Source organism: Nicotiana tabacum, chromosome 20 (genome assembly GCF_000715075.1).
Source record: "Nicotiana tabacum cultivar K326 chromosome 20, ASM71507v2, whole genome shotgun sequence".
NCBI classification, from domain to species: domain Eukaryota; kingdom Viridiplantae; phylum Streptophyta; class Magnoliopsida; order Solanales; family Solanaceae; genus Nicotiana; species Nicotiana tabacum.
The window spans coordinates 152,703,447-152,723,988 of record NC_134099.1 but is presented as its reverse complement, the minus strand read 5'-3'; the positions used below and the strand labels follow the sequence as shown (position 1 = coordinate 152,723,988).

General features: G+C 37.6%; 1 protein-coding gene across 2 annotated transcripts; it reads left to right on the top strand.

Moving 5' to 3' along the window:
- Nucleotides 1-8,159: 8,159 nt before the first annotated feature.
- Nucleotides 8,160-17,127, top strand: LOC107791786 (uncharacterized). 2 transcript variants are annotated; one of them, XM_016613921.2, is made up of 6 exons: nt 8,160-8,385; nt 13,362-13,894; nt 14,453-14,691; nt 14,819-15,000; nt 16,119-16,439; nt 16,901-17,127. In XM_016613921.2, exons 4-6 carry the CDS (start codon nt 14,923-14,925, stop codon nt 16,982-16,984), a joined length of 483 nt encoding a protein of 160 aa, XP_016469407.1. In that variant the 5' UTR covers nt 8,160-8,385; nt 13,362-13,894; nt 14,453-14,691; nt 14,819-14,922; the 3' UTR covers nt 16,985-17,127. The 2 variants fall into 2 exon arrangements, with proteins under 2 accessions (XP_016469407.1, XP_016469406.1); XM_016613920.2 differs by having other exon boundaries at nt 14,788-15,000.
- Nucleotides 17,128-20,542: the final 3,415 nt, after the last annotated feature.

Here is a 20,542-nt window from a genome sequence, read left to right as displayed (position 1 = left end):
CATTTTCTGGAGGGGTTTTCATCGATTGTAGCCCCTATGAATAGGTTGACCCAGAAGGGTGCTCCGTTTCAGTGGACGGAGGAGTCTGAGGCGAGCTTTCAGAAGCACAAGACAACTTTGACCACAACCCCAATTTTGATATTGCTTACAGTTTTAGGGTCTTATACGGTCCATTGTGATGCCTCGAGGGTTGGCCTCGGAGTGGTGTTGATGCAGTACGGTAGGGTGATTGCCTACGCGTCCAGACTGTTGAAGATACATGAGAAAAACTACCCTGTTCACGACCTTGAGTTAGCTGCCATTATTCACGTCCTGAAGATTTGGCGCCATTATTTATATGGGGTTCCCTATGAGATTTATACTGACCATCAGAGCTTACAACATTTATTCAAGCAAACGGATCTAAATTTGCGCCAGAGAAGGTGGTTAGAGTTGCTGAAGGACTATGCCATCACTATTTTGTATCACCCGGGCAAGGCCAATGTGGTGGACGATGCTTTGAGTCGCCGGGCAGAGAGTTTGGGGAGTTTGACTTATTTACCAGCATCGGAGAGGCCTATGGCAATGGATGTTCAAGCCTTAGCCAGCCAGTTTGTAAGATTGGATCTTTCGGAGCCTAGTCGGGTTCTAGCTTGCGTGGTTTCTCGGTCTTCCTTATTTGATCGTATCAGGGAGCGGCAGTATGATGACCCTCATTTTCTTGTCCTCAAGGACAAGGTTCAGCACGGTGATGCCAGAGATGTGGCTATTGGTGATGATAGAGTATTGAGGATGCATGGTCGGATTTGTGTACTCAATGTTGATGGGCTTCGAGAGTTGATTCTAGAGGAGGTCCATAGCTCGCGGTATTCCATTCATCCGGGTACCGCAAAGATGTATTAGGATTTGAGACAGCACTAGTGGTAGAGGCGGATGAAGAAAGATATAGTTGGATTCGTAGCTCGGTGTCTCAACTATCAGCAGGTGAAGTATGAGCACCAGAGACCAGGTGGGTTGCTTCAGCAGATAGAGATTCCGGAATGGAAGTGGGAGCGGATCACCATGGACTTCGTAGTTGGGCTCCAACGGACTTTGAGAAAGTTTGATGGTATTTGGGTGATTATGGATTGGTTGACCAAGTTCGCGCATTTTATTCCTGTGTGTACTACTTATTCCTCGGAGCGGCTGGCGGAGATCTATATCCGGGAGATTGTTCGTCTGCATGGTATTCTAGTGTCCATCATTTCAGATAGAGGCACTCAGTTCACATCACGATTCTGGAGAGTCGTTCAGCAAGAGTTGGGTTCTCGGGTGGAGTTGAGTACAACATTTCACCCTCAAATAGACGGACAGTCTGAGCACACTATTCAAATTCTTGAAGATATGCTCCGTGCATGTGTGATTGAGTTTGGAGGGTCTTGGGATCAGTTCTTGCCATTGGCGGAGTTTGCTTACAACAATAGCTACCAGTTCAGTATTCAGATGGCACCGTATGGAGCATTATATGGGAGGCGGTATAGATCCCCGGTGGGTTGGTTTGAGCCGGGTGAGGCCAGATTGTTGGGCACAGACCTGGTTCAGGATGCTTTGGAGAAAGTAAGGTGATTCAGTATAGACTCTACACAGTCCAGTCCAGACAGAAGAGTTACGTGGACTGAAAGGTTCGTGATGTTTCCTATATGTTTGGAGAGCGTGTTCTGCTTCGGGTTTCGCCTATGAAGGGCGTTATGAGATTTGGGAAGAAAGGAAAGTTGAGTCCGAGGTTTATTGGCCCTTTTGAGATATTGAGGCATGTTGGGGAGGTTGCTTATGAACTTGCCTTACCTCCCAGCTTGGCAGGAGTTCATTCGGTATTTCATGCTTCGATGCTCCGGAGGTATCACGGCGATCCGTCGCACGTGTTGTTTTAATTCAGTCCAGTTGGACAAGGATCTATCTTATGTTGAGGAGCTAGTGGCAACATTGGACAGGCAGGTCAGAAAACTGAGGTCAAAGAACAATGCATCGATGAAGTTTTAATGGCGGGGCTAGCCGGTCGAGGAGGCAACCTGGGAGACCGAGCAAGATATACGCAGCCGTTACCCTCATCTTTTCACTACTTCAGGTATGTCTCTATGCTCGTTTGAGGACGAACGAATGTTTAAGTGTAGGAGGATGTGACGACCCGACCGGTCGTCTTAAGAATTAACGCCTCGATCCCCTATTAATTGCTTTTCCGAGTTTATTTCTACTATTTTGATTTGCGGGGATGTTCGGTTTTGAGTTTCGGGGAGTTTTGGGACACTTAGTCCCAGAATGAGAGCTTAAGTGTTGGAAAGTTGACCATAGTCAGAACAGTATGAAGACGACCTCGGAATGGAAATCCGACAGTTCCGTTAGCTCCGTTGGGTGATTTCGGGCTTAGGGGCGTGATCAGATTGTGTTTTTGAGGTCCATAGCTAATTTAGGCTTGAAATGGCGAGAGTTGAATTTTTGAAGTTTCTGGTCCGATAGTGAGATTTTGATCTAAGGGTCGGAATGGAATTTCGAGAATTTGAGTAGCTCCGTAGTGTTGAATGTGACATGCTTGCAAAATTTAGGTCATTCGGACGAGATTTGATAGACTTTTTGATCGAAAGCATAAGTTAAGAGTTCTTGGAGTTCTTAGGCTTGAATCCTTTGTTAAATTGGTGATTTGATGTTGTTGTGAGTGTTCCGAAGTTTTGAACAAGTTTGAACGATGTCATGGGATGTGTTGGTACATTTGGTTTGAAGTCCAGGGGAATCGGGTGAGTTCCGGGTAGGTTTCGGGATGTTTTATGACGAGAATCATAGCTATTCCAGGTCCAGAAGAGTTGCAGGCCTTGGAACCCACCGGTGCGGTCCGCACTAAGTCCAGTGCATCCGTGGTGGGGGCTGTGCGGCCGCACAAAATATAGTGCGGTCCGCGGTGAGGAAACTTTCACTGGTCCTATTCCGGAAGCTCATATCGTTTGATCTACAAGGAATTTTGGGATGATTCAAAAACGACAGTTGTAGACCTTCGTGTCTAGTTTCCAGAATGGTAAAGAAATCACAGTTTGGATATATGTAGAGAAAGTTATGGCCAAAATACTAAAGTCTATCACTGCAGTCAAAACCTGTGCGGACAACACTAGTTTTGTGCGGACAACACTCATTTTTGTGCGGTCTGCAGTGGTGGAAATCCGGGGGGTGCCCTATAAATACAAAGTTTTGGGTTTTATTTCATATTTTGACTTAGAGAGCTCGAATTTTGGTGATTTTTCGAAAGTTTTTCAAGAAATAATCGGGGTAAGTGATTCTAGCTCAGATTTGGCTAGAGTACATGAATTCATCATTGAATTCATCATTTAATTCGTGATTTGGGATGAAATTTGGGAAGAAAACTTGTGAAATCTTTCAAAAATGTAAAATGATGATTTGAAGGACCAAATGGTATCAAAATTGAATAATTTTGGTATGGTTAGACTCGTGAGGGTATGAGGATTCAGAAAATGTGAATTTTACCCGATTCAGAGATGTGGGCATGGGGGCATTTTGGTCATTTTACATAATTTCGCATATTAGCTCAGAATTTAATTGTAGAATCAGTTACTTGAAGTGTTATTTACATTATGCAATTGAATTGAATAGATTTGGGCCATTTTGAGTCGAGTACTCATGGCAAAGACGTGGTGTTGGGTTGATTTTGAGCCGGTTCGAGGTAAGTGGCTTGTCTAACCTTGTGTGGGGGACCTTACCCTTAGGATATGATATATTTGATAATTGAAATGCCTTGTACGTGAGGTGACGAACGCGTACTTAAGCTAATTGTTGAAAATCCGGTTTTTTCTTAAGTATTTCAATTGAGTCCTTTTTTTCTGTTTTATTCTACTTGTGAATTTAGCCTGTTGCTAGTTTAGAAAAGCATGTTTAATTGACTTAATTGCCTATTTGCTTAAACTGCCTTAATTGCATTACGTGAAGCATGTTAGGCTAGGATTAACTATTTACTTGGTACAAAATTTAGCTTAATTGGGTATTCTTGTGTTGCTGCTGTGTGTTTTTACTTTGGGACTACGGGACGACATCCCAGGAGATCCCCTATATGTATTTATGATCTGAACTAAGTTGCGGGATACCAAGAGATCCTTGGTACGTATATTGAGGATACTAAGAGATCCTCGAGATACCGAGAGATCCCTAGCATATATTGAGGATACCAAGAGATCCTCAGGATACCGAGAGATCCCTAGCATATATTGAGGATACCAAGAGATCCTCGGGATACTAAGAGATCCATAGCTTATATTGAGGATACCAAGAGATCCCTAGCATATATTGAGGATACCAAGAGATCCTGGGGATACCAAGAGATCCTTGACACATATATTGAGGATAACAAGAGATCCCCGGTTATCATCCTTGTTATGAGTGGTACTTCTTTGTGGTTTGCCTTCATCTCTGTTCCCGTTATTGTACTCTTATTATCCTGTGTATATTCTTACTGTAGATTTTCAATTGTACTGCTTATCTTATCCTGTCATCTTTATATTTATTTAATCTCAGTAGGGCCCTGACCTTCCTCGTCACTACCCAACCGAGGTTAGGCTTGACACTTACTGAGTACCGCTGTAGTGTACTCATGCCTCTTCTGCGCATATTTTTCATGAACAGATCCAGGTACTTTTACTCAGGCTTACCATCCTTGAGGGAGGCGACTACTTAGAGACTTTGAGGTACATCTACCGCGTCTGCAGACCGAGGAATCCCTTTTTATTCCTGCCTTTTTGTATTTATCCCTTCTGTACTTTCTGTTCTTATTAAACAAATTCCGGAGTTAGAGCTATGTAGTATTTCCTTTTCTTAGCTTGTGATTCGTGGGTTTCCGGGTCTTGGATTTAGATATTAGTTTTGAGGTCTATATAAACATGGCGTATGCCGAGCGGCACATTTAACACTGTTATTGCCTTATTTATGTTTTTAAATTGTTTTACTTCCGCAAGTTTTGGTTATCTTCCGCAAGTTTAGGCTTACCTAGTCATAGAGTTTAGGTGCCGTCATGATGGTTCACGAAGGGCGACCCGGGATTGTGGCACCAACGGAGAACCAAATTTGAGCAAATCTATCACCAAAAAGATGACAGACGAGATATCCATGATGGACGTGGTGCAATCTTCAACATTGGAAACTGAGGAAGCAAATATGCTCCAACGCATTACACAAAAGCCAAAAACATAATGGAGCAAAGTAGGCCCTAAGGTAAGCTTCAAAGACAAAGTACTTGAAAATCAACTATGTGATCATATGGATTTCTACTGTGATATATTGAATAACCTATCTCTTGAAGATGAGAATGATAACCCTACAAATCACCCAAACTTTATACCAATCTCCTCAACTGAAAAACAATGACTTTACATACTTTGGACCAAAGACCTAATCATCAAACTATTAGGTAGAAGAATGGGTTATAATCTTCTTCGCACCAAAATACAAAATACTATGGAACACCTCTGACCCACTAAATCTAATAGACCTTGGTAATTATTTTTATCTTATAAGATTTTCTTTGGAGAACTTATACACCACTGTCCTGAACAATGGGCCATGGTTTATTGGTTCACCGTTCCTCTCCATCAGGAAATAGACATCGAAATTTAATCCCAATAATGTCATGATTACCTTTTCTACAATATGGGTGCGCCTTCAAGAATTCCCTACAAAATATTATGTAACACATATACTCCAAAAAATTGAAAATAAAATTGGCACAGTTCTAAAATCGACAGTTGTACGACACACACAACACGGGGAAGGTATGCAAGACTATACATCTTAGCACCACTAGGCAAGCTTTTACCTAGAAATGTTATGATCAACGAACACCTATAGGAAATACACTATGAGGACACAAACCCCCAGTGCATATCGTGCGGGTGCTTGGGTCACAGCCACTATCAATGCCCACAATGAAGAGCTACCCAACAAACGGAGCAGTCAACCTCACAAGCACAACCATTCCAAGACCAGTGAAAAATAATCACTTACACAAACAAGAGGTACGCTACTAATTAAGCTTCAAAACTAAATGTAGATGGAAAACAAAAAGACAAAGGGAAAAATGAAAATTCCGAAGTCATTAAGCAAGGAAAAAGAAAAGAAAAAGAAATTGAAAAAGGAAAAGAAAAAAAGAAAATAGAAAAAAAGAAACCAGAATAGAGGAAAAAACGGAAGAAAGGGGGGGGGGGGGGGAGGAGGCAATGATTACATCAGAAAATAATGTTACTAGACATAGAAACTTTACGTTGGAAACGCGAAAAGAGACCTTCTTTGAGTCCAAGAAAAAAATTAATGACTCTCCAGGCAACAAAGGGACATTACAATTCCCTAAAATAATAAGTTTGCCATCTTGAAAGACCATGTGTGGGAACTTCAGAACAAAAACCCAAAAAATAATTCTAACAAATCTGAAACACTAGCAAAAATATCGTGTACACACTCTCTTTTCCAGTTTACCTCAACTGCAACTATTGTACCAACGGAACATAAAAATCCTAAGACAAAACCCATAAACAGAAAAACACCTACAACTACAAAAACCAACTTTCCACAGGCCCTACCAAAATTACCCCAAACGAACAGCCATTGAAACCCCAACCGTCAAATCTGCCCCCCATCTCTGTCCAATATCACTCCCATCACATTTGTCACGACCTAAACTGATGGGACGGGACGGGCACCCGGTACCATACTCAACCGAGCACCAACATAACGTATCTTTTCATGTCATACTATTATAGATAACTGAGTCGGAAGGCGGCCGTGAGATAAGTAGAATACAACATATGATACTAACTTATGCATAAGACATACAACCTATAAGATCAAAATAACCACTCGTATACTGAACATAGGCCGATAAAGCCATACAATCTCTTACGTACATGACATCTATCTACAAGCCTCTAAGAATACATAATTTTCATCAAGAACAATACACGTCTAAATCATACCAATCAAACAAGCAATTCTGAAGCAAATGAAGCACACCAACATCTTCCGCTGAGCTGATAGCCTACTTGGAGGGCTCTCGACCTGTCTATCGGGACCTGCGGGCATGAAACGCAGTGTCCCCAGGCAAAAGGGACGTTAATACGAATAATGTACCAAGTATGTAAGGCACATAAATAAGTACATAGCAGACATGAAAGAAATATAGAGTAAATGACTCAACTTGTAAGTCTAGATAACTTTGTAATTCATAAAATACTTATAGTATCATGCATATGCGTATGAATATCATGCGTACATAGGTACATGTTTCATAACATCATCAACCTCTAAGGGCATCCCATCATATCATCTCGGCCATTGTGGGCAAAATCATCAATGTATACTAGCTGATCAGGTGCTTGTGCGTATATAACGCCATAACATTTTCTCATATCCCATATACATATATATACACATATATACACGTATATAATGTCATCTGGTCATGGGTCAATGTACATGAATGCAATGCATGAGAAGTACGTCAATAAAATCTTTCAAAGTGTCATAAGATCATTTTTCCTTTGAATAATACCATAAAGTAAACTTTATCAACTTACATATTTTCTGAGACCTATGAACATATGATAGAATAACATGATACATGGGGAATTAAGAACATAAGCATCTCTAATATTTCTATGAATAGAGTTCTTTATGAAAATTGTGCATTTGCACGTTTCGTTTATGTCGTATAGATCATGCCAAAAGAAAGAAGGGATAGCCTTAACATACCTGTCGATGCTCTTGACAATCCTCTAACACCCGTTAATTGCGACAAAATGCGGAACAAGATGTATGAAAGCTTGAAGCAATAATGTTTCTTATGCAAAGACCATCTAGGCAGAATTCTTCCTTAAGTAACTATAACATTAAAATGTATCCTTAACTATAAAAAGAGTTAGGAAAGTCTTGGTGAAGTTTGAAGAGCTTATTCTTAACAGAAACGTTAGAAATGATTTGCTGGAGTTATGGAAGCTTTTGTTAAGGTTTATTTGCGGAGGGTACAAGTAACCTCCGCAATTTACATAATTTTGCGGCAATGTAGTAGCCCCATAAAATTATACAATTTTCAGTGGTCTAAAACATCCGCAACCCTAAAATAATCGCGGGTAATTTATTTCAGACTCCCTCCAATCTTTTTCACCTAGAAACTTCCGCCCCTCCAACAACAAAATACACTGTCTTCTTCTTCTTTGAACTTCTCTTTTCCTCACAGAGAAAGAATTCTTGTGTCCTTGTCCTACGCAACATTTGGAAACTGTCTTCTCAATTTTCTCATTATTGAGTGTGAGGCAAAATACACCCGTTCGTTATTTCTTCTTTGATTGAGTCCACTACAAATCTCTACCAATATTCTCCTTCTCCCAGGTTTGATTTTTCTCTTTTTTCCTTATTTCCCCTCATGGGTTTTCTGTTAATTTTGAATTTTTGTGTGTATTGGTCGATCTGTATAATTAAATGGTGTTTGATATTGAAATTTTGTGTGTATTAAATGGTCGATCTGTATGAATTTTTGTGGGTATTTAGTTTGTTTACCTGTTTTTCTAAAGTCTCCCGTTTCCATGTGTTGTCCATATTTTTTGTAGAATAGGTAAATGAATAGTTGCTTCGGACTACTAATAGGTTGTAGAGTATTATTATTTAGTACTCTAGGTATGATCTTTATGGGGGTGAAGTTAAAAGATAAAATTGAAGGAGGAGCCTATGCCCCCAAATATGAGAATTATGGAAAAACTTACAGGAAAGGAAAACGTCACACAAGTTTGAGACATGTTGGCAGGGTTTAGCCACTATAGTTTCATGAAGGTGAGACATGGAAAAGCTGGAAATATAATTTTACATATCACAAATATGTAAAGAGAGCTGACAAGGAAAAATAAGTGTCCAAACTGACAAAGCTACAATATGTGTCAACTAAGGCACTAGGACTAATATGATCAAAGTAGAAAGTATATCAAATAAATTGGAGCTGAAAGTAGAATCAGATTGGAAACGACCCAAACCAAAGGCAGAGCAATTTGAGATAGATGCAGTATATTTTGATAAAGGAGATAGATGCAGTGTTTTACCCACATTCACATTAATAGACATGCTTTGAGGCATGCAACACTTATACTTCTGTTTGAAAAATGCTTTCCCATAATTTCAAATGTTAAAAGTATGCCAGACAACAAAAGTCAGAAAATTTACGAATTCACACCTCATAATCCTAATTTGTCAATTTAACAAACACTGATAATATAACTTTGTAAAAGCAGCTAGTAATATGGGTCAGATATTATATAGTATGAGTTGTCATTATAGCCACCCACTGGAAACCATCATTTCTGGTCCATTACTTGAGATATTATATAGTAAATTCTGAGAAATTTACTGTTTAGGAAGGGAAAATCTTTGAATCTACTTATTATTGTTGGGAGATATGACTATGACTATGCAAATGCATTCTTTCTTAGAGGATTTTCAAGTTTGGTAGTGTTTATGATTATAGAGGCTTTTGTGGTATGTATATATTGCTTCATAGTTAATATTTTGTATTTTAATAATAGAGAACTGATATTTTCTCTTTATATTTTGAAAAGTTCATAAGCGGCACTTGAAAGTTAATATTTTTCTATGGATAAATCTTGGATTAGAAAGCCAAGGAACACCAGAGAATATTTATTTGGTTTAAATCAGTTTTTAAATTTTGCATTTGCTAATGCTGTTGTTGGAGATAGAATAAAGTGTCCTTGTCCTAAATGTGGATTCGCAAAGTGGCAGACTAGAGAGGTAGTGCTCGAACATTTGATTTGCAAACCATTACCTCAAAATTATGTCACTTGTACTATTCATGGTGAAAGAAATATACTGCCTAATTCTATAAATAATGTGGTTATACAAGATACATTACCTCCTGAAAATCCAGTAGAATTATTGATTAATGAAGCATTTGGGGTCCTAAGGCACGATGGGGTTAATGTAGGCCCGTCACAAGTATCGGGTGGTGAAGAAAGGTTAAATGATGAGCCTGCTTCAAATGATAAAGACTTTTTCGAGTTGCTTAGAGATGGAAGTTAAGAATTGTTTGAAGGGTCCAAGTACTCAAAACTAGAATTTTTATTAAAATTATATCACATAAAATGTTTGTCTGGGCTAAGTGACAAGGGAATGACCATGATACTAGATTTGTTGAGGGATGTATTTACATGTTTGCACGGATCCCTCATTCTTTTTATGAGGCCAAGAAAACTATCAGCAAGCTTTATCTTGATTATATCAAGATAGATGTTTGTCCAAATGATTGTATGTTATTTTGGGGGAATGATGCTAATGAGGAAACATCTAAGTATTGTCACACTTCTAGGTGGAAGCGTAATAAGAAAAGAAATGAAGATCTTATGTCTGCTTCAAGTAAGAAGAAACCAAGAAGAAAACTAAGAAGCCTGCAAAGATTTTGCGTTACTTTCCAATTAAACCAAGGTTATAAAGATTGTTCATGTGCTCTAAAATAGCAAAATATATGAGATGGCATGCTGAGGATAGTAACAAAGATAGAATCATGAGGCATCCTAGAGATGGTGAGGCATGGAAGAGGTTTGATACAACTTTTCCTGAATTTGCCGTTGATCCCTGGAATGTTCGGCTTGGCCTAGTTAGTGATGACTTCAATCCTTTTGGCACGATGAGTACTAATTATAGCATTTGGCCAGTCATTTTAGTTCCATACAACCTTCCTCCTTGGTTGTGTATGAAACAACCCAATTTTATTCTCTCAATGATCATTCCTGGTCCACGTACGGAGGGAAATAATATAGATGTTTACCTACAACCCCTTATTAAGGAGTTGAATGAGTTGTGGAGTGAAGGTGTCGAAACTTTTGATTCATCAAAGAAAGAGATGTTTAGATTGCGAGCTGCTCTTATGTGGACAATTCGTGACTTTCCTGGACTTGATATCTTATCTGGTTGGAACTCACATACTGGTTTAGCATGTCCCACTTGTAATTTTGATGTAGAACCTTGTCGGCTTCGCCATAGTAGAAAGTGGTGCTTTATTGGTCATCGTAGATTTTTAGCAAGAAATCATTAATTAAACTGATGAGGCATCACTTTGATGGAAATGTGGAGGAAAGAAACCCACCGAGAAAGTTATCCGAATCTGATATTTTGCAACAAGTGAAAGATATTGATGTTATATTTGGAAAATCGGCTGAGTTGAATGAGAGAAGAAAAAGATCTACACAAAGAAATATTGGGCAAGGTGCAACACAACAATGGAGGGAAAAAAGCATATTCTTTAATCTTCCATAGTGGGAGTTCAACTCGTTGCGCCACAATTTAGACGTCATGCACATCGAAAAGAATGTGTTTGACAATATTATATATTCTTTGCTCAATGATAAAGACAAGTCAAAAGATAATATTAAGGCGTGAAAAGATCTGCAAGATATGGGTATAAGGCGTGATCTTTGGCCTGATGAGAATGATGAGTATAGGCTTGCTGTATTTACCATTCCAAAGGAAAAGAAAGTGGCTTTCCTCACAACTTTAAAGAATATTTCAGTGTCAGATGGTTACTCGAGTAATATTTCTGATTGCATTGATCCGGATCAAAGGAGAATCTTTGGATTAAAGAGTCATGATTGTCACGTTATTATGGAGCAATTGTTACCAATAGCAATTTGCAATGTGCCGCCAAAGGAGGTTGTTGCAGTCTTAGTAGAGCTTTCCTCTTTTTTTCAGAGAACTTTGTCTTAAAAGTTTGAGTTTGGCGGATCTAGAAAAGTTACAAGATCCACACTTTGCCACTTGGAGATATTATTCCCACCATCATTTTTTACTGTAATGGTCCATTTAACTGTCCATCTAGTAGATGAAGCAATATAAGGTGGTCTGGTACATTACAGGTGGATGCATTTTGTTGAAAGGTAAAATATTTCTTATCCGAAATTTTGATGTATGTAATATTAATTCAAGTTAAGTGCTTATTCGAAACATGTTTCATTTTTTGTTTTAGATTGTTAGGTCATTTTAAGTCCTTCGTAGGGAATAAGGCACAACCAAAAGGTTCCATAACTGAAGGTTACATTGTTGAAGAAGCTCTAACTTTTTGTTCTCGTTACTTTGAGGGGATTGAGTCAAGGCTGAATAGGCCTAGACGTGTGAATGATGAACCAAATCTTAATGAGGCTTCTGAAATATCATCTATCTTCCCTCCACAAGGTAAACCAGTTGGAGGCTCCTCAACGTTCCCCTTAACTACATTGGTGAAGACGCAAGCTCATCGATATGTGTTATTTAATTGTGCGGCAGTGAAGCCATTTATTAAGTAAATAAAATTGATATGAATATTGGCAAAAGTTTAGAGTTAAAATAATTAAAATTGATATAGTTAGCTCATTTGAAGTGAGTTTAGGGATTACATAAGAAAGAGCACAAGAGGACGGAGACTTTCAGCATCAGATTTGGAGAGGAAGGTTAATAGAGAGTTTCCTGATTGGTTCCCAAAACGGGTGAGTGAATGGTATAATAATTTTTGCTTCACATAGCTTTTCTCGTTGGATTTAATATGCTTGACTAAAATAAGTTTGTTATTATTAGATTATGAACCCAGAAATTGCAGACACCATCTCTACTGAACTGAAGTTCCTAGCACGAGGTCCAGCGCTAGATGCTAGAAGGTTCACTTCTTATAACATCAATGGATTTAAATTTCGAGTTTTTTCTAGAGATCAAGGATTAAAAACTCAAAATAGTGGAGTTTTTCTTACTTCTGACACCTTTTGTGTTGCATCTAGTGCTGATAGAAGTGCAAGGCAAGCAGACTTGCCATACTATGGGAAGTTAGAAGATATTATTGAGCTTAATTATTATCGATTCATAGTTGTGCTCTTCAAATGCCAGTGGGCAGACACTACTCGAGATAGAGGGTCCAAAGAGATGCTTGGAATTTTAATTGTGTCAATTTTTCTAGATTGATTCATATTGGTGATTGTGAGGATGATGATCCTTACATTGAAGCATCTCAAGCAAATATGGTATATTATGTTGATGATGTAACAGGTAAAGAATGGAGTGTGGCTGTACATCTAAAGCCGAGAGATTTATTTGATATGGGAGAGGTTGATGAAAATGAAATATGTGAGAATCAACCATACCAACAACAAGAACTTGAACAATTTTTTGATGATGCTTATGAGAATATCTAAATTGCAATAGATGAGCATATGTCTGAATAGGCATGTCAATTTTCCTGTATCCTTGTATGTTTATTTTTTTCTTCTATATATATGTACTTTATTTTGTATTTTGTTTTTTATTTTTTATTTTCTATTACTTATTATTTATTTTATTGATTGCAGATATGCCGAAGGCCAAACGTTTCCAGAACTTACAAAAGTTAAGTTCAATCAGCATCTTCTTCACAATCTACTGATGCGGCACCAGATATGACATCACTATTGGCTCCTTCGTTCCCAACTACATCATATACAACTCCTTCATGTCAGGCTACATCACTACCATCTTCTTTTATTTCAAGCCACAGGACAGCAAACCGCTTCATTTCAGGCCACAACACAGCCAAGGCAACAAGCTCTTTCATTTCAGGCCATGGGGCAGGCAACTCCTTGCATTCAGCCGACTCCTTCATTTCGGGCGACATCACTATCAACTCCTTCATTTCAAGCCACAAGATAGCAAACCGCTTTATTTCAGGCCACAACACTGCCAACTCCTTCATTTCAGGCCACGGGACAGACGACTCCTTCATTTCAGGCCACAGGACAAACAACTCCTTCATTTCAACCTCCAATTAATCCCACACCAGCACAAGCAACATCCAATAAGCGTGCTAAACATGAGTCTTCACATCATTGAACTGTCGATGGAATAGGTAATATTTATCCTTTCGTTGCTGCATAGGACTTTAGAGTCTAATTGTGAATTTGTCTAATTATGGCTCTTGGCATGTTTGTTGAATTTTGTCTGATATTTCTGGTGATTTATACTTCCATTAAGTAACAAGAGTCCGTTTTCCTTCTGATAAGGCAACATATGCCTTCTATGAGCTAAGCAACACACATTGTGTGGCTGTTGAGAGGTTCTTGGACGCAACATGCTTTATATGGTTGTGTTGGTTTCCTGATTGCAGACTATGAAATCTTTGTTGCCATGGACTGTTGTACATCTGTTGCTGCTTCACCTATATGCTCCTATGTGTGGCTGTTACTATTTGCTAGATTCAAGATAGGACTAGGTTACTTTAAAAATTCCTGTATCTTTTGTGGATTGATGTTAGCTTTTTACTATCTGCTCCTATGTGTGTATTGTTACTATCTGCTCCTATGTGTGTTTCACAGTAATAGTAACTTTCAATATAATGAATTATTCAAACCTCTCTATACCATATCTCTTACCTTCACTTTCTTGCTTTTATTTTTATTTATTAAAGATTCACATGGAGATGCCAAAAGGCTCAAATTGAAGACTAGAGAAGCATTAAGTCTACCTCAGGGAGAAAGTGTTGTGGTGGAGTTTGATTGCTTGGATCCGATTGGCGAAGCACAAGGCCTTCTTGCAGGCGTATGTGGCTTTTTAGCAACTGACTGTACCATATTTCCAATTAGCTTTGATAAATGGTCGGATATGCCTAAGTCATACTTTAACGACTGCTTTAATAACATTATAAAGGTATAAGCTCTATATCTTTATAACTATATCTCTATTTTGTCTTTTACTTTTATATTTGTATATAAAAGATAAACTAACCAAAATTTATTTTTGAAGTCTCATTTCTGTTTTGTGACCCTTGAGGAAGTTGCACGAGAATATGTTTATCGCTCTATTGCAAAGAAGTGGGCTGCAAGTAGGCAGAAGTTGTGGGACGAGTTTAAAGACCCACTTAAAACCAAAGATGAGATTATGGATAATGTTCCGGTAGGTATTACTCGGGATCAATGGACTTTCTTTGTGAACTACCGTTCTAAAGAAGAAACTCAGGTATTTTTCTGAAACGTCACATTGAAATGCATAAAAATATGATTATTCATTTATATAATTGACTGAAATGTATCTTATTGTTAGAACATGTGTAAAAGAAATGCTGAAAATTGGAAAAAACAAACAGTTCCACACACCGGTGGCTCCAAACCTAATTCTAAAAGAAGGGCTGAAATGGTGAAACACGTCACATTATTTACCTTACTTTACTATTTAAATTTTAGATATTATATCTATTTTTTTTCTTAATTAAATTATTCTGAATTATTTTTGTTTTCATACATAGATGGCTGGGACAGGGAGAAAGCCTGGACGAGCACAACTTTATCTTGTTACACATGAAAAAAGATGGATCATATGTAAATGAGGAGGCAAAAGAAATATGTGTAATTTACATTCATGATTATTACAAATGATTTCCATGGAGTGATTTATATTCTGAATATCTCTACAAGTTTTGGCACATCTATTACACTTTTCCTCATCTTTAATTCCACTTCCACTGATATGCTAAAGTTGGGGAAATGTAGTAAAAAAGGAGTTGGACGAATGTCAAAACTTCAAAGAAGCCTTGTCTCTACTATTTTGTTTTTTCCTTGTAAATTTTTTGTTGAAACCTTGTATATTATTATGGCACGTTATTTATAATATGTATGCCTCTAGGCGATACTTGCACAAGTTGTTAGATATTTCAGTTTTTGAATTGCATAACTGAATGTTGCAAGAGCAGTAATGAATGTTGTGCCACTCCACGATTTGATAATCATGACACTTTATTTCTTCTTAAGAATGCAGCCATGATTAACCATTGTCTCAAGTCCCATCTAGTGTAGATAAGTCAATTTTGATTTACCTCAGTCTTTTTGGCTCTTAAGACATTGCTGTTCTTTTGTGTTTGCCTTTTTTTTTAACCTTAAAAGATTTATGTGACTTAAAACTTATTATTGGATAAGTTGTCTTGAATCTATTTACATTGAGTTGGTCACCCCATCCATGAGTTTTTGGCACTCCACATCTATTACATTTTTCCTCTAGTTGGTTCAGTACATGTGTTGGTTTGGATTAATGTTTACATGCAATTTTTAATTCTAGTTAATAGATTTTTGTGATGTGTATAGGAAAAAATTAAGCTAGCAGTGAGTGAAAGTACAGTGGATGAGTCTGAAATTTCTCCAAATGATGCTGCTGGTAAGGTGCTAGGCAAAGAGTATCCTGGAAGGGTGAGATGTTTGGGATTAGGAGCTACTCCAAGCAATACTTTCAGAGAGACAAATCTTCGTCCTGGTAATATTAGAATTGTGAGTAATAATGTCGGATGTTCTTCTGGATGCCAAGAGAAGTACAATCAATTGATGAATACTCTCAAAGCATACATGATAATGAAGGAAGGGTCAATAGCAGAACAATTTGCTGGGATATTTGCTTCTACTCCTACAACGGTAAATGCTAAGTTCTTTAATTTTTGGTGTATTGTGCAATTTTATCTATCACATCTGTTATTACAAATAGTTTATTTTTGTTTTCAGTTAGTAGTGAGCAGGCCTTTATTTTTCTGTTCCTATTAAATTGTGAGATGTGGGTGTTTTCTTGGAATAATATATTCTGAAAGTGCAGAAACACAATTAACTTTAAATCTTTATTCTTCTTCATATTTAGTTGAAACATGATGAATAACTTCTTCATATTGCTCCTTAATACTGGCTAAAACTATAAGTGGACTTGGCTTTTTAATATCAATACAAGAGAAAATTCTTGTCAATTCGTTTACCCATTAATCTTATCATTCCAACGTTAGATTCAGTTTGCTGCAATTTTAGTCCTTATTATGGATTTGTCAAGATACTCCTTTGACTTTAGTTCTGCACCCTCATTTTCACATATTATTTACTTTTTGCTGCAGCCGAGAGATGCAACTAGCGGACCCGTTTCACTGACGGATGCAAAAAGATCTTCTAGCGCTAGTAATCTCTGTGACAGCAATTGAGATTCATTTTAATTGAAGTGGATGTATTAGGATAATGTAATAGCTGACTAATATAGATGATTAACTATGTTCTAGTTTAGCTTGATGACATATAATACTACTTTGACAGTATTTTTCATGGTTAATGAAATGTTGATGTTTCTTAATTTTAATGTTTTGGTTTAAGCATAAATATCTCAATTGATATTAGGGAAAAAGTATGACGTATTGATGATAAAAAATCAATTCTATAATATATTTAAATATAGATGAGGTTAAAACCCCCAAAAAGAAATTGGATAGATTCTGATGGTGTATAGATACGAAATTGCGGGGGTTTACAACCCCTACACTAAAAAAAAAATTTTAAAAATAAAATTCTGTTTTCGTGCATGAAATTGCGGAGGTTAAAATTGCAATTTGCGGAGGTTAGAAACCTCCACTATTTACTGTCACGGCGGTTCGTCAAACCCTCGCATTCATTTGCCGCAAATTAATAGTGGCGATGCTTACTACGGGGTCTGCTCAACCGCTGTGACGGCAAATAGCAGAGGTTTCTAACCTCCGCAAATTGCAATTTTAACCTCCGCAATTTACCCATTTTTTTTTGTAGTGTAGAGTTATGGAAGCTTTTGTTAAAAGTCTTAGAATTTAAAGTGTTGTTGGGGAATGAAAATGTGAGGCATGAGATGTCTTGTAACCAACATACTAGGTTGCCACATACTCTAAAATGACTAAGAGTCTTAAATGGTGGTTTACTGCCACATTTCTTTTGGGTATAATTAATTAAGTTTTGTCTGCTTATTAGTTAATTGGGTAATGTTCTGTTATCCGATAATTAATCAATTACCCACATAATTTAAAAAATTACCTCAAATTACTTAAAATTATACTTATTTTTAATATACTTTACACGTTATACTTGTATGGTACTAGTCTATAAATATCGGGTATTTTAGCTCGGGCCGTATTTTACCCCAAAATGCCAACTTTGACAAAAATTCATTTTCTTTGACTTGCTTCCCTTTAACCTTCATGAATTTACTCATCACTTGTGAAATAACATAATCCTTATAATCTCCAAATAATCTTTTACTTGGTCTGATGTCAATTACCTTACGACAAATTCAACGTACAATACTACAGGGTGCAACATCGCCGTAACTTAATACTGCGAAGTGTAACATCACCGTAATGTGATACTGCAGGGTGCAACATTGTCGTAACTTAATACTGCAAAGCGTAACATCATCGTAATGTAATACTGCAAGGCGTAACATTATCATAATATAATACTGCAGGACGTAACATCATCGTATTATTGCGGAGTGTAACATCATTCCCCCCTTTGCAACATTTGTCCTCGGATGTTGACCGATGCTTTTATCATTTTCATAACTTCTAGCTGTTGTGAATACCTTAATACTCTCCTTGCCATTTAAGCAGTTGCTCTGTGAATAAATCCAAGTCTAAGGTATTCCCCCCTTTAGTGTTTTTGCTCATATCATGACTTGTGGTCGAAATCTTTCTAATCTCGCAACTGCTGCTACCTCATGTCATGCAGCCTATATGACCCTGGCTTTGTAAGTGCGCTTGTGCGATTCATCTTTCCTTTTTCCTTTTAGCTTTTAGTCAATCTCTAGGCCTTACTTTGTAAACATATACAAAGCTTAATATGATGCCTCTCTGGGCATCTATAGGTGTACTGAAGTTCTTCTCTCTATACTTTGTAGAACTTGTGAATATGGCCATATCTTATTTCATAGATCTGGTTATCCATTTGTATGGCTTTACTGCATCAACATGGGTCATACTATACCATAATTCTTCCTCCAATTTATCGTTACTAAGGTCTTCAGCCAACTCCAGGTTACCCTCGTTGCTTATCCTTAAGACTGATGCTGTAATCTCACCTGATACTGTTTGAGCTTTTATCCATCTATTGTTGATTCACCTTAATATTTATTCATCATCTACCACTGATAACTTGATCTTTTATATAACACCATCGCTAGGGCTCGCGTCTCATCAAGGATATCAGGAGTAATTAGATTAATCCTAGGGGTGATATTATACTTCCATAACCGCACTTTATAGCATCCCAATGTGAGCCACCTTATATGGGTATTTTAGCCCCTTACAGTTCATGCAATCCTCTTCAAGTCATTACTCAACGAAGGCCCAAATATCATCCTTTATCTATCAAAATTACGCCATTATTCCACTACCAGGGCATCATTCCATCTCTTCTAAATGCTACTAGTCTTAGACTCCTTTGAGTTTATTCTGGCTATACTGAGCCTTCTATAATTTAGAGAATTCATCAGCTCTCTTATTTTCATGAGCTTAATCCCAAGAAGTTATCCATTCTTGTCACCTTTTCTAATCCTTCCATAACCTCCCTTCCATATAGGTATAATTTGCCTCCACCACCTGAAGCTCTATTATAATACTTACACCTCTGGTGCATATACAATCAAGCTTCATACTGACTTCTTATGAAGCTAGTACTCTTCGAACTGGCTTTATTGTAGAGCTGTTATAGAATATGGCTACTGTATTGTCTCTCTTGTATCTCTGATATTAAGAGTGATTCTGCAATGTTCTCAATCATGATGTCTACAACTTCCTAGGTCCAATAAGCAGACTCCTAATTTACTTAGTTGATGTAACTCTTTAGTTTCCTCTTTCTTCTGATTAGCCTTTATATAGGCTCAAGCTATCTTCCGATCTGTGGCTCATGACATTTAGTTATTACTTTAGCCTTTTATGGACGCTATTAAAAACCATGATAAAATCTTCTATTGATTCAATCCTTTGTCTATGACCTGGACCCAATTCTTTCTTTTAACTTGTACCGGAGTCTTCTCGGCTGATCATTAATTGAATAATTCCTTTCGTTCCATTTCAGCTTTCTTCAAACGTAAGCAATTGCTTTTCCTGGTCTTTTGCCCCTTGTAGCGTGCCTACTTAGCTTATATTAGTGTCCACATATATTGAAATTCCATAGAACTCATATGATTTTGAATATCACTTCTGATTTTGCTCTCTGTTCATTAGCCACGGTAGGTGCCACTTTCTTAGGGAGTGCATACAATGCTGTTTTGAGACTGTTGTTATAAGACTATTTCCTCGTTAGGCCACTGAGTTTAGGTTGCTGCCTTCTTCCTTATTTTCCTTAACTAGTCTTTTATTGTAGTACTTAGGGAGGACTCTCTGAATCTTGTAAAGCTATGAGCTTATTACATTGTATACTCGACAGACCTTCTGATGTCCTTCCTTGCCTATACTTATCTGTAGTTACTTACCTCCATGCCCTTGTGCTTGTGGGGTTGCTTCTGGACTAATATTTTGATTGCCTTCCTAGTGGCACTTTCTTTTATCCCCGTAACACTCATACGGTACCTTTAACTACCCCGACTCCTATTTGAATGTATCTTAAGTATTATAATGGCATTACTGCGAGGCTGAATTCTCCATGTTGGGGTTTACTACATTCATCTTGCATGATCTACTGATTTGTCCGTAACTTCTTATCTAGTCATGACTAGGCTCTTCCTGAATCAACTACTATTTACT

What these genes read in the sequence shown, in the direction of transcription:
- LOC107791786 (XM_016613920.2), top strand. Translation starts at nt 14,647, where the DNA reads ATGCCTAAGTCATACTTTAACGACTGCTTTAATAACATTATAAAG. An exon ending in GTTCTAAAGAAGAAACTCAG is followed by an intron (nt 15,001 to 16,118) that starts GTATTTTTCTGA and finishes TGATGTGTATAG; the next exon opens with GAAAAAATTAAGCTAGCAGT. An exon ending in TTGCTTCTACTCCTACAACG is followed by an intron (nt 16,440 to 16,900) that starts GTAAATGCTAAG and finishes TTTTTGCTGCAG; the next exon opens with CCGAGAGATGCAACTAGCGG.